Raw genomic sequence first — 24351 nt, 5'->3', positions numbered from 1 at the left:
ATCAATTATGTATGTACGTATGATTCTGTTTCTGTACTGTATTCTCGTCCATTGACCCATTTTTGTCTACCTAGTAGCCAAAAGCGTACTGTCTTAATTACTGTAGTTTTATATTAAATCTTGAAATCAAGTAGAACTTTGTTCTTTTTCAAAGTTGTTTTGGCTCTTCTGGGTCCTTCACATTTTCCTGTGAGTCAGTTTCTACAAAAAGGCCTGCTGGGATTTAATTGAAATTAACTTGAATCAGTAGAGCAATTTGGGGAAAATTAACATCTTAATGTTGAGTTTTCTCATCCATGAACACAATTTATCTTTCCATTTACTTAGGTCTTTCATTTCTTTCAGCATTGTTTTAGTTTTCACTGTATAGATTTTGTATTTTTTTGGTCAGATTTATCCTTATTTTGTGTTTTTTGGTGATATTTTAAAGTAATTTAAAAAATCAGGGCTTCCCTGGTGGCGCAGTGGTTGAGAGTCTGCCTGCCGATGCAGGGGACATGGGTTCGTGTCCTGGTCTGGGAAGATCCCACATGCCGTGGAGCGGCTGGGTCTGTGAGCCATGGTCTGTGAGCCATGGCCGCTGAGCCTGCGCGTCTGGAACCTGTGCTCCGCAGCGGGAGAGGCCACAGCAGTGAGAGGCCCGCGTACTGCAAAAAAAAGAAAAAAAAATCAAATGTGTATTTGTTATTAATATATAGAAATACAGATTATTTATGCCCATTGCTCTTGTATTCAGCACCTTTGCCAAACTCATTTATTAGATCGAACAGCTATTTGGTAGATGCCGTCAGATTTTATATATACACTGTTCATCATATTTATTATCTGGATGCCTTTTGTTTTTCTTGCCTGTGGCATCTAGTACAATATTTAAATGATGAGAGCAGACCTTCTTACTTTTTTCCTGATATTAGGGTAAATACCTTAAATGATATTTTTTTCTTAAAAGTTTGGTACAGTTCACTAGTGAAGCTGTGTGGGCCTGGTGTTTTCTTTGTGGGAAGGTTTTAAACCACATTCAATTTATTGAATAGATATAGGACTATTCACATTATTCTGGAGTGAGCTTTGGTAATTTTGTTTTCATAGAATTAGTCTGTTTCATCAAAGTTGCTGAACTTATTTGCATAGGGTTGTTTGTTGTATTACATTTTTATATTTTTATTATCTGTAGAATCTATAGTGATGTTGCTTCTCTCGTTCCTGGTATTGATAGTGTCTTTTCCCTATCAGTCTGGCTAAAGGTTTATTTATTGATTTCATTAATATAAAACAGAAATCAGCCTTTGGTTTCATGGAGTTTTCTCTTTCCCATTTTATTGATTTCTTCTGTTTTAATGTTTTTCTGCTTTGTATTTAGTTTGCTCTCTTCTTAGTTAACATTGAAGCTGATGTAGTTGACATATCTTTTCTAATATAGAGAGGTTTAATGCCATGTATTTCATACAAGTGTTGCTTTCATGGCATCCCTCAAATTTTGACATTTATACTTCTTTTCATTCAGTTCAAAATACATTCCAATATGCTTTTTTATTTCTTTGACCCATGGATTATTGAGAAGTATGTTATTTGATTTCCAAGTATTTGGAATTTTCCATGTATATTTCTGTTATTTATTTCTAATTTAATTCCATTGTGCTTAGAGAACATTTTGTAAGACTTGAATCTTTGTAATTATTTTATTGTTTTATGGTTCAAATATATATCCTGTTTTAAGTGCATTTGATAGGGATGTGCATTCTGTTATTGTTGTGTTCTATGCATGTCAATTAGGTCATGTTTATTGGTAGTGTTGCTCAAGTGATCTGCCTTTCCTGATTTTTTATTGTTCTGTCACTTATTGAGAAAACAATATTGAAATCTCCTATATTGTGCATTCGTTTGTTTTTCCTTGCAGTTCTACCAGTTTTTGCTTTATGTTTTTGAAGTTATAATTAGTACCTAAACGTTCAGGATTACTATGTCCTCTTGATTCATTGACCCCTTTATTATTATGCAGTGACCTTTTTTATCCCTGGTAATCTATTTTGCTTTAAAATTTTTAAAAATTTCTTTGCTTTTTTTTAAATTTCTTTGCTTTACTTTTTCTGATATTAATACAGCCATCTTGGCTTTCTTTTGAATACAGTTTACATGGTATATCTTTTTCCATTATCTTACTTTCAGACTATTTGTATCCTTAGATTTTAAAGTGTATTTCCTGTAGACAGCATAAAATAGAGACTTGATTTTTAAATCCTATCTTACACCCTCTTTTGGTTGTTGAGACCCTTCACATTCAATATTGTTATATTAATATGGTTAGTTTTAAAAGTACCACTTTGTTGTTTTGTCTCTTATGTTCTTCATTCCCTTTTTTTTTTCCTGCTTTCTTTTGGATTGAGTAAATTTTTTAATTCCATTTTAATCTCTTTAGCTGATTAGCTTATAGCTGTTTTGTTATGTTGATAGCTGTTTTAGGATTTATAGCATACATCTTTAATTTATCACAGTCTTAACTCAAGTAGTATTTATGCTACTTTACATATACTATGTGAATATTAGAATACTTCTCCCCCTTTGGCCTCTGTACTATTATTATAACATTTTACTTCTACGTGTTATAAATTCTATAAGGCATTCTTTTTATTTGTTTAAACAGCCATTTATCTTTTTAAAAGATTTAAACAAGACAACCTTCTACTTTACCCTTAACATAGTTATGCACATGCATTGGATACTTCGGGAGGATTCTCTGCAGATTTCCAGAGTTCTCTCCGTGCAGCTGTCTTTGGAACTCTGCCATACAAACTCTAGTTGCTTTGGTCCCCTTGGATTCTTGCCTCTTTCTTAACTGTCAGGGAGTTTTCCAGGTTCGACCTGGTTTCCTTATCTGAGCTGTGCCTTGACCTGGACTTTTTCTCAAGTGAGTAAGCTGGGACGATGATGGCCTTACCCCATGGTTGTTTTCTGACTCTGGGGGATCATTGTTCATCATTGTCTGATGTCCAGTGGTCTTGAAGAACATCGTTCTATATATTATGTGTGATTTTCTTTTTCTTTTATTTTTTTTCTCAGTTGGGCAAAGTGGCTCATGTTATACCTTCTTGGCCAAAATTAGAAGTTCACTTTAAAAAAAAATTATGTAATATTTCTGCAGTAATAGATTTATCTTATTCTTTGTTCTGTGGATGCACCACAGTGTAGTTGCTTGACATACCAAAATTTAGATCCACATTGATGAACATTTTGGTTTGATTCCCTTTGCAGTTAAAAATAGAAGCATACTAAAAATAGAAGTAAAAATGCAGTGTCAAATGAAATTTACAGTTAAAAAGTTTGTTAAAACCACAATACCACAAGTTTCCTTACTCATTTGTTTTCTACAGTTGTGTATGGGAGTGCCTGTTCTTCGACACCCTTACCAATCGTGGGTTTTAATAAAAATTTAGAATACTAGCTAATTTCACGGTAAAAAAAAAAGTTTTGTAATTTGAAATGGGTGAGATTTTCAAAATTTGACTTTCTATTTCTGTGAACTGCCTCTTTGTATATGTGATCTATTTCAATGATTATCTTGTTTGTTACAACTCTATATAAAAAGAAAATTGATTCATATACATCATAGGTACTTTTTCTTACAGTTTATTACTTTTTTACCTCATACAGTTTTGGGCATCTAGGTGTGTTTGAATTATGAAGTAGTATAATTTATTTTTTTTTGTCTCTGATACTTAAACATTTTTAATTTCAGTTTCTTTAAAATTGAGATTATAAATTCTGAAGATTAAAAGTGTTTATGCATAAAAAGTATTTTCCGTGAATTAGGTCCTTTGTTAATGTTAACCAATTTATACTACATAAAGAACAAACAATTTTTATAGCTTTAGGGTATGTTGAAATCTCATTTTTCATTATCCTTATAAATGTGCTGTAGACTTACTCAGTTCCCAATGATTTTAGACTCCTTTGTATTTGGTCAGGTCAGTGAGACTGTAAAACAAGAAAGGAAATTTGTGAATTTTTAATATGAAGTTTGTTGCATTTGTTTAAAATGTTTTTTTATGTTCTTTGTAATTTGTTTCAGAGGTTTCATTTCTGTACTCTTAACCATTTTTGCCTTTGAAATTCTTGCAGAATAATGGGCCCAAGTAGTTAGCTTTTTTCAAGTTAAATTTCACTAGAATTTTGAAAGCACTGGTTGTAAATTGCTGAATGCACAGTTTTAAGTTGTGATATGACTATTTTATTCATCATCATTGGCTTTCCTAGACATTTACAGTAAAATAATGCTAAAGGAAACTTTTTTGTAATAGTTGAACATAACTGATTTATAACAGGTGGGTTAAGAAAAACTGTGTTGTTCGGGTTTTTAGATTTTGAGTTTTCTTAAAACATTACATAATGCTCGCTAGGGTATTTGTATTAGAATTTCAAATTAGAGACATCAGTGTGTCTGCTGAATGTCAGCACTGTGTTAAAGACTGGTGATTCAGAGACATTAAGAATAGAATATATGTGTCTTGAGGGCAGGGACCTTTTTTGTTTTATTGTTTCTGTGTCATCAGTAGTGCCTGTTAAATAGTACATACTCAGTATATATTTAATGACTATTGAAGGGTCTCTGGCTTCAACATGCCCATAATCTCATGAGCCACTTATCAGTAAAAAGGTAAATACCAATTTTATTGCACAACATTCTTCCTTTTTGCTGGAGATTCAAAAGAGCTGTATCTTCTAGAACCTCATCTAGTTGAAGAAACAAATATACAAGGTTTAAGCAAATGCCCTATGGCTACGTTTAGGGAAGATTGGTTGGTAGAATCAGAGTAGATAGATTTCATGAAATCAGTGGATTGTGACCTGTGTATTGTAAATGTTTGGGAGCAGAAGTGAGCAGTATATGCTGAGGGGAAGACATGGCCAAAGTTTTGTCAATAGGCTGGCACAAATTCATAGCCCTTGACCAATTTAGCTGAATGATGGATTTTACAGCGAAGGGTTTGTGTAATATATGAGAGGGAGAGAAAAGATAGAATGGCCGATAGGTTGGAGAAAATTTCAAGTATTTCATGTGGTAGGCAGTATTCCATATATCTGTAAGCTTCCATCCATGAAAGTAGCTCATTATTCTGCTATCTTTAGAATGTGGAGACTGAGCTGCAAAATAGTTGGCTTTGGTACTGTATGGAGCATCATGAATTAGAATATAGTCGTTAACTATTCTGATCTCTTACTTGGTCCATTTGTGTTCCTGAACTGTAATAGCTTTCTTAATTTAGTTTCAGACATACTTCATTAAGGGCTAAGGTGGTTAGGTAATATTTTTACTTTAAAAGTAATAAAATACAACAGTTATGAAAGGTATGTGTTTTTGAGCAATGATTCGTCTTATAACTGTTGTGGTGAATTTTAAACATTAAAAAAAGACACAGTAGTATCACAAAGCGTTATTTATATGTCACTCAGCCCCAACAATCATCAACGAACAACCCATTGCTAAAACTTAGGAGATCCACACTCTACTTTTCTCCTCCTGTATTATTTTGAGAAAAATTCCAGGTTATTTGTTTCATCCATAAATGTTTTGGTGTGTCTCTTTAAAAGATAGGGTCAGTCCTCCCTCTCTTTCTGTTTTAAAGAAATACAATCACAGTACTGTTAGTGCACCCCCCCCAAAATAGCAACAATTGCTTAATGTTCTTAAGTGCCAGATTTGTAAGATTTCTATTTGTCTCATGAAAGTCATAATATTTTTACAGAGTTCATTTTTCGTGGTGGGGAGGGATCAGGATCAAATAAGAACACATTCAGTAAATTGACATGCCTTTTAAATTTCTTTCACTTTACGAATTCTCCTTTTATCACTGTGAGGTTTTTCATAATTACATTTTATTTTTGAAGAAAACTGGTTGTTGGTCTTACAGAGTTGTCCATAGTCTGCATATACTGATTGTATTCTGATGTTATAATTGTTATGTTGTCCATATAGTCAGTTGGTAGATGGATCTACAGACCATCAGGTTCTCTTTCTGTTTTTAGTAATATTTTATAAGTGGTGATATGTTTTTCCATTAGAAGATATATGATATCTGATTTTTTTTGCATATGTCTGTGTGATGTTTTTTCCAAGAACATTTTGTAATAACTTTTTCTTCAATTTGTTTATGCTCAGCATAGTTTGCTCAATAGACATCTGTTTGTCAGTATTCTTAAAGGATTTGTACAAAGAAGTATGTCTTGAAAGTCCAATTAAATTTTCTATAATAGAAATATATTAAAATTGAACATAAATTGGCATTACTGATGGTGGACAAGAAATTTTTTTCAATGAAGGGCTTGTCAAATTAAAAGCACGTGATGTAGAATTAACAGACTAGAGTTGGCCTCTAACATTGAACAAGGTAACCTCTGAGTTTCAGTTTTTCAACTTTTAAGATGGGTTTAACAGGACCTACCTCAGAAATTATGTTGAAGATTGAATAATATGTAAAAGATTTAGCACAGAATGGCCGTAAGTGCTCAAATGATGCTTGGTATTGTAGTTCTTTAATTTGTAAATCCTATTTAGAAGGAGCCCTTTATTAGAAGTCAACTTTGAAGTTTTTATTTTTTGTTACTGATTTCTAGGAGTTTTTATATATTGTGGGTACTAAAGCTTTGTTAGTTATATGTGGTACAGATAAATTCCTTCCTGTCTGTGGCTTGATTTTTTTGCATTGATGAGTAGATTAGGAAATTTTAACATTAAATTTACGTTTTAGTTTTAAGAAATCTTTCTTAAACTCAAGGTTTTATACTATATAGCCTTCTGGATTTTATTTTGAAAATTTTTAAATTTTGATTTTCACATTTAGGGCCTCAGTTTACCTGTAATTTAATTTTTGTGTAATGTGTTGTAAATGGCTAACAAATCTGGTACAAACTCAGTTGAATGGTTCATATTTTCCTACTGATCTGCAGTGTTAGTTGTCAGGTTTCCATATATGTGTGAAACTTTCCCTGGGCTATCTCTTTTGTTTCATTGTCTATTACTGTCTTACTACCCAAATGTCTGAATTTAATGTGGCATCACAGTAAGTTTTGGAATCTTGGAGAGTGAATTTTGCAACTTCAAAATTGTCTTGGCATTTTCTTCACTGTATATATATTTTTAAGATCAGTTGGCTAAGTTCCATGAAGACTTTTCAGGTTTTGATTATAGTTGTACTAAATTTATAAGTTAATTGGAGAGTATTGTATTTGTATTATCAAAAAAATAAGATGGCAGAGCTGGAGAGAACAGTGATACTTTTCTTTGAAGAATTTTTCCTTTACTTCTCCATACTATTTTGTTTAATGCTTAATGCAGAAACTTAATGCTTTAGGCAAAAAGGAAAATAAATTAATTCACTGATAATTTTACCAAAGCTAATCAGCACTGTATGTACTTCCCATCATTTTCCCTATATGTTAGAAGGATTTTTAAAAGCTTATGTGTAGGCATGAGGAAAGAGAGATGCTTCTTTGCCAGTTTGATTTTTTTCCAAAGTTATTGATTTATTCAGTACTTTTCTATTTCCCAGAATTTTATAGCATTTTAAAATTCTGCCTTTTTAAATTTTTATTAACAGTACACATTCATATTTTATCCTTTTGCTTTTTTTTTTTCTTTCTTATCAGAGACCTTATTTTACTGGTCTTTTCAAAGTACCAGCTTTTGTTAATTTTTTTTGTTTGTTTCATGATTCACTAATTTATGTTTTTGTCTTTTTTTGCCCACACTAGATCTATTTTACTGTATTATTATTTTTTGTCTACTTTAAATTCCATCCCGAACATGTTTAAAAATGCATTCAAGGTGAAGAAAGATCAGTTGATAGTTTGGGCAGTAAGCTTTGACTTTTAGAGTTCCCTTTTATCTTTTTTTTTTTTTTTTTAAGATTGAGGTGTAATTGATGTAGAAACATTGTGTTATTTTCAGGTGCACAAAATGAATTGATGTATGTATATATTGTGAAATGATTACCAGAATAAGTTTAGTTAACATCCATCACCACACATAGTTAAATTATTTTCCTTGTGATGGGAATTTCTAAGATTTATTCTCTGCAACTTTCAGATATACAGTATTGTTAACTATATCAGCATGCGGTACATTATATTGTCAGGAGTCATTTATGTCATAACTCTGAGTTTGTACCTTTTGACCACCACCTTCACTAATTCCTATCCCCCCTCCGTCCCTCCCTAAAAGGCCTGGCTGTGCTTCTGGATACCACTGTTTTCTGTATCTGTGAGTTCAGTGTTTTGGGTTTTTGTTTGTTTTTTTAAGAATCTACATATAAATGAGATCATATGGTGTTTGTCTTTCTCTGACTTGTTTCACTTAGCCTAATGACCTCATTTGCATGTTGTTGCAAATGGTAGGATTTTCTTCTGTTTATAGCTGAATAGTATTTCATTGTATAGATTAACCACATTTTCTTCATGTGTTGATGGAGACCTAGGTTGTTCCCATGTCTTGACTGTTGTAAATAGTGCTACAATGAATACAGGGTGCAGATATCTTTTATAGATAGTGATTTTATTTCTTTCGGGTAAATACTTAGGTGGTATTGTTGGATCATACAGTTGTACTTTTTCAAATTTTTTGAGGAACCTGTTTTCCTTTTCCTTAGTGGGTACACCAATTTACATTCCCATCGTCAGTGCACAAGTCTTCCTTTTTCTCCACATCCTCAACAGTGCTTGTTATTTCTTATTTTTTTTGTAATATCCATTCTAACAGGTGTGAGGTGATATCTCATTGTGGTTTTGATTGGCATTTCCCTGATTAGTGATGTTGAGCACCTTTTCATGTTCCTGTTGGTTGTTTGTGTGTCTTTGGAAGAATGTCTACTGTGTCTTCTGCTCATTCTTTGATCATACTGTTCATTTTTTTCTGAGTAGTATGAGTTCTTTATTTTTGATACTAACTTTCTATATATGATTTGTAAATATTTTCTCCCATTCAGTAGGTTGCCTTTTCATCTTGTTGATGGGTTCCTTTGCTCTGCAGCAGCTAAAAGTTCGATATAGTCCAAATTTATTTTTGCTTTTGTTGTCTTTGCTTTTGGTGTCAAAGCCAAAAAGTCATTGCTAAGACTGATGCCAAGGGGCTTAGTTATACTAAATCCTTAGTTTGATAAGGATTGCATTGAATCTGTAGATTGTTTTGGGTAGTGTGAACATTTTAACAGTATTCTTCCAGTCCATGAGCATGGAATATCTTTCCACTTATTTGTGTCTTCTTCAATGTGTTTCATCAACGTCTTACAGCTTTTTCACTTTTTAAGCTTTGTGAAAGCTTCAAGGTATACAAAAGTAGGGTGAATGGTATAATAATATACTTCCTTTGCCTTCCTGTGGGAGAATATTAAAGTAAATCTCAGTGATTATATCATTCCTAAATACTTCAATGTGTATTTCTAGTAGATATAATCTCTTAAAGATGACATTTATATCATCACACCTAATAAAATTTTAAATAAGTTTTTCCTTTTTTATTGAAGTATATTTGACATACAATATTATGTTAGTTTTAGGTGTAATAACATAATGATTCAAAATTTACATACATTACAGATTGATCACCATAACCATCTGTCACTGTAAAAAATTATTAATTATATTCCCCAAGCTGTACATTACATCCCAGTAACTTATTTATTTTATAACTGGAAGTTGGTATCACTTAATCCCCTTCACTTATTTTGCCCAATCCCACCCCATCACTAAAATAATTTCTTAATATCATCTAATGTCTAACAGTAGTCAAAGTTTCCCAGTCACTTTAAAGAAGTCTTTTATATTTTCTCTTTGAATCAGGGATCAAGGAAAGTCAACATGTTGATTTGGTTCTTTTAAGTCTATTTATGTCAGTTTTCCTTCTCCCTCCCCCTTTCTTGATTTTCTTTGTTAGAGAAACTGGGTCATCTATTCTGTACAATTTTCTGAAAATTATAATTTTGCTGATTATACCTTCATGTTGTCATTTTGTGTGTTTCCCATGTCTTGTATTTCCTGTGTACTTGTAGTTAGATGAGGCTTGATTGGATTCAGGTTTAATTTTTAGCAAGAATATTTTATAAATGTACTCTGTAATTTCTAATGTATCACACCAGGAGGAACACGTCTAGTTACCTCTTTGTGATGTTTTATCAGTAGGTTCAGTACTGACATTTATCAGTAGGTTCAAGTGTCCTCAGCTTGATGCATCCAGTGTAGAGTGCTCTTATCATCCTTTCACCTAGTGGGCTTTAGTAGCTGATAATTGAGTAATTTCATTGGGTATTGCAAAAATGGTGATATTATTTTTTTCTCCTGCATATATTTTTAAATATTTTTCTGTTGGAAGAACTTTTTTCATCAAATATTTAGTCATACTGAAACACCCTTACCAAAAGAAAAGCAGGGTAGATTTTCAGTTAAAAATTTTTTCCTCATGAGCTGGTAACTCCAGTAACTCCAGTGTAATGTGAGTTCTTTAACATTGATGTTAGGTCGTTGTGAAGGCAAGGATTTTTACGTTTATTCCAGTTTTATTGCAATGATCATTCCTTTAAAAATGTTTAAATTTTCTCGGGCCAGCAGCAGCTCATAATACCGGTAATTTTGATACTTACCTAAAGTATCATTTCTTCCTCCAAAACTTCAATTAGCCATTTCTTTAAAAAGAATGGTCCTTTGGTGAGACCTGGTCCTTAGAGACCACAGTAATGTGGGTGCAAAGGTGCCAATTGCTTTTAGGTTGTTATTGTTTCAAGGTTTTTTTCAATTCACAAAGCTAACAAAAATTTTTTGAGACAAATGTATTTGAACTCATTTATTTCCAGTTCGTATGTAATTTTACAATTTTTCCTCTTCCAGTTTTTTGTTTGTATCTCTTGTATGTTGTAAACTCTTGCTTGCTAGTGTTAACATAATTGCATTTATACTAGTTTCTGTAAAAAGCAACATCAGTGTTAACATTAACATTGTAATACAGTTTTAAGATGTTTGCAGTTATTTTTGTCCTTAAAGTGTATTTTGCAAAGAATGTATAGTAAAATCACAGAATTTTTAAATCTATTGAGATAATTCTGTGTGCGGTTCTACCATCAAGCTAATAGTTAGGTTTATTTGTTACATTTTGGTTTTCATTTTTAGGGAATTTTTTTCATGTTGAATAAATTTTCCAAAGTCAAAACTGCAAAACAAACTACATTCATAGATGTCTAGTCTTTCACTCCTGTCCACTCTACTTTGCTTTTTCTGTCCCCTTATAGGTATCTATTTTCACTAGTTTTTGGCTTATTCTTTTATTTAATAGAAGTAAATGTGAATTTCTTTTTACGTGCTAGCTCCCACCATCTTAGGGAAAAGGTAGCACAGAATACACAGGGTTTAATATCTTACCTTTTTTACTTAATGAGAAATACACTCTGGAAATCACTCCATGGGTATATATGGAAAATCTCATTTCTTTATACCACTGTATAGAAAGTATGCAAGTGCCTCAGTTCCCCCTAGCCATATTATAGTATATTGTCAAATGCTTGGGGTTTTGTCAGTCTGAGAGGTGAAATGGCATCTAAATCTAGTATTAATTTGAATTTGTTTTTACTGTGAGCAAGATGAAACAACTTTTCTGTTTACGGATAATTTCCATTTCGTGTGTGCTGAAAACTAATCTTATCTCTTGCCTATTTTTTTATGAGTAACTGGTCTAAATTTTCATAGGAATCTGTATATGAAGGTTTGATTCTATTTTTGGCTCAGGTTTTTAGGAACAGTTTCAAAATTTTATCTGAATAACCTACAACGATTAGATTTTGTTCTATTTTTCTTTTTTCTCTTATTTTCATTAAAATATTTTTATTGTGTTTGACCAGATATTATGATCTGTATGATTTCTCCTCTATGGAACTTACTGAGGTATTCATTACATAGTATGTGATCCACATTTGTGACTTACATACTCATGTATAAACATAAAATATTTTCTTCTGAAAAATTTTAAAGTCTTATCTGTTGCGTTTGTCTCTTAATTCATCAGAAAAAAATTTAATTCATTTATTGTACAAGGTGGGGATCCAATTTCATTTTTCTTCTGTCTTAGAGATAGCCAGTTAAAATATGCAGTGTCATTTTTTTTTCACATTACAGATACATATATTTTAGGGTAAAGGCTAAGCCACTATAACAAAATGGTAATGCAGAACATAGTGGTGTAAATAACCTAGAAGTTGATTTTTCATAAGTGAAAGTCCTGCAGTTGTAAGAAAATGGTATCAGTACGCTCCATGAGGTTATTCACTGGGCTAAGTTTTTTTCATCTGTTTTTTTTCATGACCTAATGATATATAATTATGTTTTTTTTGTTTTGCTTACCTAATTCTCACCCAAAGTTTGTCTATTCTGTTGTCTTGTTTTCAAAAAATCAAATTTTGGTTTTATTGATCCTCTTCGGTATGTCATTGTATGTATTTTATATTTTTATTGGTTGTATGAGTTTGTGCTTTCACAGCTTTTAGCAGGTAGGTAGCACTCAGTCCACCTCCTTTGTAGCACCTTTGTGTTTGTGGAGGCCAGAAATACATGAGTGAGAACCTTCCTTTCTCTCTGAGAATCTAATTTTCCTCAGGAACTTGATATTCACATCCTTGTCCCATGTCTTTCTGTCATGGTTCTCTCTTCTTCAGAGGAGAAAGTTGTTGGGCTAGTCTCAGTCCTGAAACCTGTCAGAGCCCAAGGACTGTGATAAGATGTTATCTCTGTTTTTCAAATGAGTAAGTTAAGGTTTAGAACAGGTAAGTAATTTACCAGTGACATAGTAGGTGAAAGCTGAACTACAGAATCCTTTTTCTTAAATGCCATATGGCATAATTGTCATAGAAACAAAGAAAACTAGGTTAATTCATCACATCAATCGACTAAAGAAGAAAAATCATGATCATATCACTAGATGAGGATAAAACATTTGACAGAATTCAGCACCCATTCATGATAAAAATTCTCACTAAACTAGAACAGAGGGGAACTTCAACTTGACAAAGAACCCTACAGCTAACATCATATTAATGGTGAGAAACTCCACACTTTCTCATGAAGATCAAGTACAAGGCAAGGATGTCCCTCCTCACCACTTCTTTTCAACATCCTCCTGGAATTCCTTGCTGATGCAGTAAGGCAAGAAAAGGAAATTAAAGGTATACAGATTGAGAAGGAAGGTATAAAACTTGTTTGCAGATGACATGATAGTCTATGTACAACATCCAAAAGAATTGACAAAAAATTTCATGTAACTGATAAGTAGTTATTGCAGGATTGCAGGGTACAAGGTTAATATATTAATAGGAAAGTAAATTGCTTTCCTGTATACCAGTGGTGAGCAAGTGCAATTTGAAATTAAAAACAAAATACAGTTTACATTAGCACCCCCAAATTTGAAAATCTTAGGTATAAATCTAACAAAATACATATAAGATCTACATGAGGACAACTACAAAACTTTGATAAATGAAACCAAAGAACCAAATAAATGTGGATAGATATTCCACGTTCATGGATAGGAAGACTCAGTATTGTTAAGATGTCAGTTCTTCTGAAATTGATATATAAATTCAGTGCAGTCCCAGTCAAAATTCCAGCAAGTAGTTATATGGATGTCAACAAGCTGATTCTGAAATTTATATGGAAAAGCAAAAGACCCAGAAAGCCAACACAGTATTGAAGGAGAATAACAAAGTTGGAGGACTGATGCCACTCAACTTCCAAGATTTAGTATGAAGATACAGTGATCATGACAGTGTGGTTTTGGTGAAAGAATAGACAGGTTGATCAGTGAAACAGAATGGAGAGCCCAGAATAGAGCCCCCCCCCATAAATATAGTCAACTTATTTTTGACAAAGGAGCAAAGGTAGTCTCCCCAACAAGTGGCTAGTGGAACAGCTGAACATACATGTACAGAAGAATGAATTGAGACACACTCTTCACAAAAATTAACTCAAAATGGATCATAGACCTAAATATAGAATGCAGAACTATAAAACTTTTAGAAGATAAGGTAAGAGAAGATCTAGATGAGTTGGGTATAAAGATGTCTTTTTAGGTACCACACCAAAGACATAATCCATGAAAAAAATAATTTATAAGCTGGACTTTTGCAAAAGATACATGTGATAAAGGGCTGTTATCCAAAATATACAAAAAACTTTTAAACTCAGCAATAAGAAAACAACCCGATTAGGAAATAGACCAAGGAACTTAACAGACATCTCACCAAAGAAGATATACAGATGGAAAATAAGCATATGAAAAGATGCTTCACATCAAATGTCATTAAGGAAATGCAAACTGAAATAACAATGAGATACTGCTACACTGTCAGAATAGCCAGAGTCTGGAACACTGGAAACCATAAATGCTGGCAAGTATGTGGAGTGTCAGGAATTCTCATATATTGGGAATGCAAAATTATATAGCCACTTTGGAAAACAGTTTGGCTCTTCTTACAAAACTGACCATACTCGTACTGTACGATCCAGCAACTCGTTGGTATTTATCCAAAGGAGTTTAAAACTTACGTATACACAGAAACCTGCACGTGGATCTTAATAGCAGCTTTATTCATAATAGGCAAAACATGGAAGCAACCAAGATGTCTTTCAGTAGGTGAATGGATTAACAAACTGTGGTACGTCCCAACAATGGGGTAATTATCAGCAGTAAAACAAAATGAGTTATAAAGCCATGAAAAGGCATGAGGGGTACGTGGTACCATAAATGCAAATTACTAAATGAAAGAAGCCAACTGAGAATGCTACATACTGTGTGATTCCAGCTATATTCTGAAAAAGGCAAAACTGAGGAGACAACAAAAAGATAAGGGGTTGGGAGGAGTTTGGATGAATAGGCAGAGCACAGAGGATTTTTAAGGTAGTGAAGATACTGTGTATGATGTTACAATGACGGATATGTCATTACACATTTGTCCAAACCCTTAGGTATTAAAATGTACAGTATTAAACCCTTAGGTAAACAGAACTTTGGGTGATTATGATGTGTCAAAATAGGTTCATCCTTGGTGATAAATGTACCAGCCTGGTGGAGGATGTTGATAATGGGGGAGGCGACGCATCTTTGGTAGCAGCGGGTATATGGGAAATCTGTTCCTTCTTCTCAATTTTATTTTAAACCTAAAAGTGTTCTAAAAAATTTTAAAAAATACTAGGAAATTTTTTGTTGTTGATAGTGAACCAATAATGGATGTCAGCAGTTCTTAAACTTCAGCATGCATCAGAAGCATCTGAAAGACTTGTTAAAACTCAGGTTGTTGGATCCTGTCTCCATTGTTCTGTTCAGTATATCTAGGATGGATCTGAGAACGTATGTTGCTAAGGAAATTTCCACGTCTAATGCTGCTCTAGGGACCACACTTTAAGGATCTCTAAAGTATCTAATTCTGTATATCATATCATGTCTTTATAAAACAGTGCCATGCTGAATCTTCCATACTTTGATTAAAAAATTAAATATGATGTAAATATGGTATTAACATGACTTGATACTATGTTTTTATTTTTCTCATGCTTGTATTTCTGTGAACTTGATGCTAGCAAGTAGAAAGCTTTTTAAAAAGGGGATGACGTATAAATATTTTTTCATCACTGTGATACTTATTATAATACAGCTTATTAAAGTATGAGTTTAACACAAATTAACATCAATTTTATGGTTAATTTGGATTGTTTTGGACTTTGTAAAATGCTTTGGTAAATTATCTCCTTTGTACATTTTTTTCCACTGTGGTGGTTGCATTCAACTTTGTCCTGATTGTCTAAATCAGCTAGTGTTGATTTAGTTATTTTAAATATTAACCCATGTATGTAAGTATACACATAATTAAAATATGCAAAACAGTTGATTTAGCTATTTTAAATATTAGTCTGCTCACACATACTTTTGTATGTACACACATTTTTAAAATAGTTGAAACAACATTGGTTGGTTTGAACAACTGCAGTTCTGAGAACATACGATTTATAACCTTTTCTTTAAAGGATTTAAAGACATGATTCAATCCCTTTATATTGGTAGAAGGAAATTTCTCATTCCATAGATTTTTGCCTTTGTTTACAGTGTTCTAGCCATTAGAATATATACCTAATTGTTTAATTTTAATGATTATGAAAATGAATTGTCCAGCTCATGTAAATGAGTTGTCCAACTCACCATTGTGAAGTTCTCATTTTCTAAAGACCTGAATTATCTGGATGAGTAAAGGGCTATGAGGCTGAAGGATTCACAGTGTCTGTGAGAAAGTCCAGGTGCTGTGGCATTAGTTTGTTTATTTAAAAAAATGATGTAGTTCTCCAAGGCTTCTGACTATGAAACCTAATCAGTTTTCCTATTTATTGTCTATTGGACTAGGGTGAATGGAAGGAAGGAAACACTGTTGGCTTTGTGGAAAAGGAAGAGATGGATAGGAGAGTGGAGTTAACTTTATTTTAGGGATTAAATTTTTTATTCCCAGTAGTGTAACACCTGACATTTGTTTTGACATTTGTTTTTCAGTGACACTGTTTGAAAAGTTACCAGATAAGTGACAGACTTTCAGATTAATATTTTTAAATGTAAAGGGGTCTTATGCTAATTTGTTCTTGTTTTAACAGAGAGGATCTGACGAACTACTCTCAGGCAGTGTTCTCAGTAGTCCAAACTCTAACATGAGCAGCATGGTGGTTACAGGTAAGTGTTAACTCTCTTAACAGTCTCATTATTTGCCATTTTGCAGAGCAGAATGTTAAAAGTTTAGTGTGTTTTACCAGAATAGCCATTATTTTTAAATACTCTGTGTTGAAACAGTTTAGAGAAATTTTACTATAGTATGTATGTGTCAAGTGAAAAAACCTTGAAGTGGGTGATTTGTGGGCAAGTAACTAAATCTGATTGCTTTTAATCACAAAAATGTAACCTTTTTTTCTTTCATGTTACAAGTTCCCTCACTCTCACTCCTTTTGTACTTTTGTGCTTAGCTTCTATTGTGTGTCATAAAATATTTTCATTTTAAGTATTTCTTCTCTATCCCATAAATCCTAAAGCCCAAACTGTAAAAAAAAATACCATAAGATTCAGTTGCATAGCTGTTTTTTTATGTGCTTTAAACCTTTTTTTCTGTGTGGTAACAGTATTTTTAACTCTTTGGATTGGTTTCCTTTATTTATTTACTTGGAAATATAAAATGATTTATTTAACCTTCATAGTTAGGGTGTTTAAGCTTTATATGTTTGAAACATTACTGTTGGTTGGTTGTAATGTCTGTCTATAAATAAATACAGACTAATTTTTAGAGCTTAGTTTTATGGCCAGTGGACCAAATATGAATCTGATGATGACTGAATTAGTTTGCCTTATAACCCTACATTTTATATTATTACCTAAAGCCAAAGTTTCTTTTTTCTAAACCCTTTTCTGAATTACTTGTTTTAGGAATCGTATTGGGCAATATAAAGATTGTAAAAGAATGGAAGCATTTTGATTTCCTTCAGGTAGCCGTGTTTGTGTATATGTACACCTCAGTGCACATGTACACATCCCTGACAATTAAGTAAAAATTATAATGAAGTATTTTTCAAATATAGTTATAATGATGTTAAGATGAATTTTTCTGCACATCATCATTACTGAGTTTTCCATGTCATGATTACAAAGCAAAGTCACTAGGCCATGATTTTGATAGTTAAGGTACCATGTACAAATAATTGAACAAACAGGCTCAAATATCTGTATCTCTGCTTTGCCAGTTTCATGTTTTTTGAAATAGTACATTTAATGATTGATAATGGAAATGTTTTCTAAATTAATATGTAGGGCTATGACAGAGTACTGGTAGCAGCCTTTCCTTCTTTCCATCTTTCCCCAAAATCAAAAACTACAAAACTGAATAAAATATATGGGACAACTGTTGTCTGGAATTGATGAGTAAATAGTACAAGATAATGAAACCTGAGATAAGGGAAACATATGAAGTGAGTCTCATGAATACTTCAGCTTTTCTGCTTTGGGGTACCCTACTGTTGTAGCACATGGAGGTGGAGCCGAAGTAAAGCATGGAGGTCTCACTGTGCTGAAGAGACTAAGATTGGAATTCAAAGCTGCTGAGACATGTGGGATTTATGGAGAAGGATCCTGAAAAAGGAACTTGTCCAGGGGTTTGGGCATAGGTTGGAGGGCAGAATTTGGTGTGGGGATTCTTACTTAATTCAGAGTTTTGAATAATGGCTGGGCTGCATATGTGTAGGTTGAGACTCTCCTGGTCTATCAGGAATGACCAACTGTGGGTCAGAGCTAGAATGGTGATTCCATAGGTTGTGCAGTGCTCTGAGACATTGGAGTTCTGGGTAGTTAGAATGCATATGTCTTGCAGATAGACATTCTGTTTAGACTGCAGAAAGCTCAGGTCTTAAGAGAAAGGATCATACACTATAGTAAGTGACAGCCATAAGACTAAGTTAATAAACTCTGATAGTCCAGCCTGACAAGACATGAAGGATTCACCAGTAATTGAATTGCCTGCCTAAATAAAACAATGTGCCCTAAGGAAGACACATGATTCAGTCTTCCCACAACTATCATCCACAATATCCTGCATACCATCAAATTTTACGAATCCTTTGAAGAAGCATTCAATAAGAATAGACCTCAAAATGACCTTGATATTGGAATTAGCAGACAAGGACTATATATATTTTTAAAGCTATAAAAGAAAATATTAAAATAATACATGGAAGAATGTGTTGAGAAAAGAACTATAAAGAAAGCATATAGAAATGCTCTAATTGAAAAATACAAAATTTGGAATGAAAAATTCACTGGTTGAGAGTAACAGCAGTTTGAAGACAACTGAAGAAAGGTTAATGAACTTGAATACAGATTGATAGAAATTACTCAGTTTTCCAGAGAGAGTAAAAGTATATCTTTGGGGAGATCAAGTAGTCTAACATACATGTAATTGCAGTTTCAGAGAGGGAGTAAAGAGAATGGTGCCAAATATATGTAATTGAAGCAGTAACAGTTGAAAACTTCTAAAATTTGAAGAAAACTGTCAGGTAGGATAAGTAAAAAGAAACATACCAAGGCACACAATAATCAAAATATTGAAAACTAATAATAAAGAGAAAATCTTATAAGCAAGCAAGAAAAAGATATCTCACAGGAGACTAACACCTTGCATTAAAAGAAAAAAAAGTTCTTTAGGCTGGATGGAATAGCACTAGACAAAACCTTGGATCTGCAGGAAATAACAAGGAGTACCAGGAATGGTAAATAAATGTGCGAAAATTTTAAAAAGCTATCTCTTTTACTCCTTTAAACTTCTTTGAAAGACTGTTTAGGGATACAGAAAACCTTTGAATTATGTGGTTCATTCTGTACATAGATGTTTATATGACAATGATTAGCACAAAGTGAAGATAAATGGAATTTTACAGTTTAAGGTTTTTATATTACATGAAATGATAGATTATTAACTCTTACATAAGAATATTCTGGTAAATTAAAGTTGCATATTGAAACAATGTCTTTAAAAAGGTACAAAGACTTACATTCAAAAGCAAATAGAAAGTTGGAGGGCTGACTCCTGCTTTTAAAAGTTATTGTAAACCATACAGTAATCAAAACAAAGTCGTATTTATTAGCATAAAGAAAGATAAATAGATTAATGGAACAGAATAGAGAGTCCGGAAATAAAGCCACATAGTTATGGACAACTGGTTTTTGACAGAGGCACAAAGGCAATTCAGTGGAGGAAAAAAATAGATTTTTCAGCAAAGGATTCTGTAACAATAGGCTATCCATGTGCTGCCAACAACAGCAGCAACAAGCTATCGATACTTGGATCTATACTTCATACAAAAATGAGCTCCAAATGGACTTTGATGTAAATGTAGAACCTAAAAATTATAAAACTTCTAGAAGAAAGCATAGTAGAAAATCTTTGTGACCTTGGGTTATGCAGAGATTTCTTTGCATAATCTATGAAAGATTATGCAATCTATGAAAAGCACAATCTATGAAAGAACAAATGGGACTTCATTAGTTTTAAAAACTTACATTATTCAAAAGACATTGTTAAGAGAATGAGAAGATAAGCCACGGAGTGGCAGATCTTTACAAAGATGTCTGATACATATACATATGTATATATATAGCTGATAAAGGATTTTTATCCAGAATATACATAAATTCAGACTACATATATAAACTCTAAAACTCAACAATAAGGCAGCAAACAACCCAATTTGATAAATTGGCAAAAGTAATTGAATTGGTCAGCAAAAAAGATATACAGATGACAAGTAAGCACATGAAAAAGATGTTCAGCATCATTTGTCGTTAGAGAAATGCAAAGTGAGATAACATTACACATCTCTGCAACAGCTAAAATTTGAAAGACTGATCATACTAAGTGTTGGAAAGGATGTGGGGGAACTGTAACACTCATATACTGTTGATGGGAAAGTAAAATTGTAGAACTACTTTGGAAAACAATTTGGCAGTTTCTTAAAAAGTTAAACATTTACTGTATGATCCAGCTATTTGTTTCCTAGGTGCTTACCCAAGGAATATGAAGGCATATACTCATTAAAACACTCATATGAATGTTCATAGTAGCTTTATTCGTAATATCTAAAATCCAGAACAACCCAAGTGTCCATCAGCAGATGAATATATAAAAAGATAGCTCTTTTGGTATTGAATTCCATTGCATACAGTAAAATACTGCTTGGCCATATAGAGTGACCTATGTTACATGCAGCAACGGGGATAAATCTCTTAAATAATTATGCTCTGAAAGACGGGGAAAAAAAGAGTATGTCCGGTATGAGTCTATTTATATAAAACTCTAGGAGATTGCATATTAAAGCAAATTGGTGGTTGCTTGGAATTTAGAGGTGGGTAGAGCAAGGGAGAGGGTTGTAAAGGGCATAAGGAAATTTGGGGGTGATGGATATGTATATTCCCTTATGCTGAAGGTTTCACAGATGTAAATATATGTCAAAACTTGTCAGATTGTAACTTCATAGACATCTTATTTTATGTGAATTGTACCTCAAAAAGACTATTTAAAAAGAAAAGCCCATAGAGGAATTAAAATGGAATACTATCAAATATAGCAAGAGAAGAACAACAAAACACTGGACAGTTAGAAAATAAAGAGCTAGGTGTTAAACCCAGTCATAAAGGTAAATGTAAATTGGTTAAACTAACATAGTTTAGTGCAGTAACCACTAGTTTTGTGAGACTGTGGAGCATGTGGAATGTGACTACTCCTAACTGAGATGTAAATGGGTTTGTGTGTTGTTCAAAGACGTACCAAAAAAAACCACAAAATAATCTCATTTTTTAAAGTATTGATTTATATGTTGATATGGTAATATTTCAGATATATTGGGTTAAAATATATTATTAAAATTAATTTATTTGCAACTATGTGCCAGTAATATGGACAACCTGGAAGAAATGGACAAATTCTTAGAAAAGCACAACCTTCTGAGACTGAACCAGGAAGAAATAGAAAATATAAACAAACTGGTCATAAGCACTGAAATTGAAACTGTGATTAAAAATCTTCCAACACACAAAAGTCCAGGACCAGATGGCTTCACAGGTGAATTCTATCACACATTTACAGAAGAGCTAACATCCATCCTTCTCAAACTCTTCCAAAAAATTGCAGAGGAAGGAACACTCCCAAACTCATTCTGTGAGGCCACCATCACCCTGATACCAAAACCAGACAAAGATACTACAAAAAAAGATTACAGACCAATGTAACTGATGAACATAGATGCAGAAATCCTCAACAAAATACTAGCAAATAGAATCCAACAACACATTAAAAGGATCATACACCATGATCAAGTGGGATTTATGCCAGGGATGCAGGGATTCTTCAATATATGCAAATCAGTCAGTGTGATACACCATATTAGCAAATTGAAGAATGAAAACCATATGATCATCTCAATAGATGCAGAAAAAGCTTTGACAAGATTCAACACCATTTATGGTAAAAACTCTCCAGAAAGTGGGCATAGAAGGAATCTAATATAATAAAGGCCATATAAAACAAACCCACAGCAAACATCATTCTCAATGGTGAAAAACTGAAAGCGTTTCCTCTAAGATCAGGAACAAGACAAGGATGTCCACTCTCGCCACTATTATTCAACATAGTTTTGGAAGTCCTAGCCACAACAGTCAAAGAAGAAAAAGAAATACAAGGAATCCAAATTAGAAAAGAAGAAGTTAAACTGTCACTGTTTGCAGATGACTTGATACTATACATGGATAATCCTAAAGATGCCACCAGAAAACTAGTAGAGCTAATCAATGAATTTGGTAAAGTTGCAGGATACAAAATTAAAGCACAGAAATCTCTTGCATTCCTATGCACTAACAAAGAAAGATCAGAAAGAGAAATGAAGGAAACGATCCCGTTCACCATTGTAATAAAAAGAATAAAATACCTAGGAATAAACCTATCTAAGGAGGTAAAAGACGTGTACTCAGAAAACTATAAGACGCTGATGAAAGAAATCAAAGATGACACAAACAGATGGAGATATATACCATGTTCTTGGATTGGAAAAATCAATATTGTGAAAATGACTATACTACCCAAAGCAATCTACAGATTCAGTACAACCCCTATCAAATTACCAATGGCATTTTTTATAGAACGAGAACAAAAAATCTTAAAATTTCTATGGCGACACAGAAGACCCTGAATAGCCAAAGGAGTCTTGAGGGAAAAAAAGGGAGCTGGAGGAATCAGACTCACTGACTTCAGACTAGACTACAAAGCTACAGTAATCAAGACAATATGGTACTGGCACAAAAACAGAAGTATAAATCAATGGAACAGGATAGAAAGCCCAGAGATAAACCCACGCACCTCTGGTCAACTGATCTATGACAAAGGAGGCAAGGATATACAGTGGAGAAAAGATAGTCTCTTCAATAAGTGGTCCTGGGAAAACTGGACAGCTACATGTAAATGAATGAAATTAGAACACTCCCTAACACCATACACAAAAATAAATTCAAAATGGATTAGAGACCTAAATGTAAGGCCAGGCACTATAAAACTCGTAGAGGAAAACGTAGGAACAACACTCTTTGACATAAATCAAAGCAAGATCTTCTTTGATCCACCTCCTAGAGTAATGGAAATAAAAACCAGAATAAACAAATGGGACCTAATGAAACTTAAAAGCTTTTGCAAAGCAAAGGAAACTACAAACAAGATGAAAAGACAACCCTCAGAATGGGAGAAAATATTTGCAAATGAATCAGTGGACAAAGGATTAATCTCCAAAATATGTAAACAGCTTAAGCAGCTCAATATTAGAAAAATAAACAACCTAATCAAAAAATGGGCAGAAGACCTAAATAGACATTTCTCCAAAGAAGACATACAGATGGCCAAGAAGCACGTGAAAACCTACTCAACATCACTAATTATTAGAGAAATGCAAATCAAAGCTACAGTGAGGTATCACCTCAGACTAGTTAGAAGGGGCATCATCAGAAAATCTACAAACAACAAATGCTGGAGAGGGTGTGGAGAAAAGGGAACCCTTTTGCACTGTTGGTGGGAATGTAGATTGATACAGCCACTATGGAGAACAGTATGGAGGTTCCTTAAAAAACTAAAAGCAGAATTAACATATGACCCAGCAGTCCCACTACTGGGCGTATATCCAGAGAAACCATAATTCAGAAAGACACATGTACTTCAGTGTTGACTGCAGCACTATTTTACAATAGCCAGGTCATGGAAGCAACCTAAATGCCCATCGACAGACAAATGGGTAAAGAAGATGTGGTACATATATAGAATGAAATATTACTCAGCCATAAAAAGGAACAAAATTGGGTCGTTTGTAGAGACATGGATGGATCTAGAGACTCATACAGAGTGAAGTAAATCAGAAAGTGAAAAACATATCGTATAAACGCATTTGCAGGGCAGAAATAGAGACACAGATGTAGAGAACAAACATATGGACAACAAGGGGAGAAACTGGTGGAGTGGTGCTGGTAGGATGAATTGGGAGATTGGGATTGACATGTATACACTAATATGTATAAAATGGATAACTAATAAGAACCTGCTGAAATTCAAAAAAAATTAAGTTCACTCCCTTTTACTTTTTGATGTGGTTACTAGAATACTTAAAATTTATGTGGCTTTTAGTATGTTTCTTTTGGACATTTGTAGTCTAAGAAGTCCAGTTAAAAGGCAAAGAATATCATACTGGATTAAAAAGTAAGACCTAATTACGCTGTCTACTGCTGTC

General features: G+C 33.2%; 1 protein-coding gene across 2 annotated transcripts in view; it reads left to right on the top strand.

Annotated features, from left to right (window-relative positions):
* PTBP2 (polypyrimidine tract binding protein 2) overlaps positions 1 to 24351 on the top strand; it is an 80511-nt gene that overhangs the window by 5315 nt on the left and 50845 nt on the right. For both annotated transcript variants that reach the window (XM_022553413.3, XM_089919157.1), the window contains exon 3: positions 16657 to 16732. In XM_022553413.3, the coding sequence (XP_022409121.1) occupies positions 16657 to 16732 (76 nt within the window). The remainder of the gene's footprint in view (positions 1 to 16656; positions 16733 to 24351) is intronic.

This window comes from Delphinapterus leucas, chromosome 1 (assembly GCF_059928025.1).
Source record: "Delphinapterus leucas isolate spDelLeu-1000000601 "Yukka" chromosome 1, BTC_Dleu_Yukka2, whole genome shotgun sequence".
Classification (NCBI taxonomy): Eukaryota; Metazoa; Chordata; class Mammalia; order Artiodactyla; family Monodontidae; genus Delphinapterus; species Delphinapterus leucas.
This window is presented reverse-complemented; position numbering and strand designations above follow the sequence as displayed.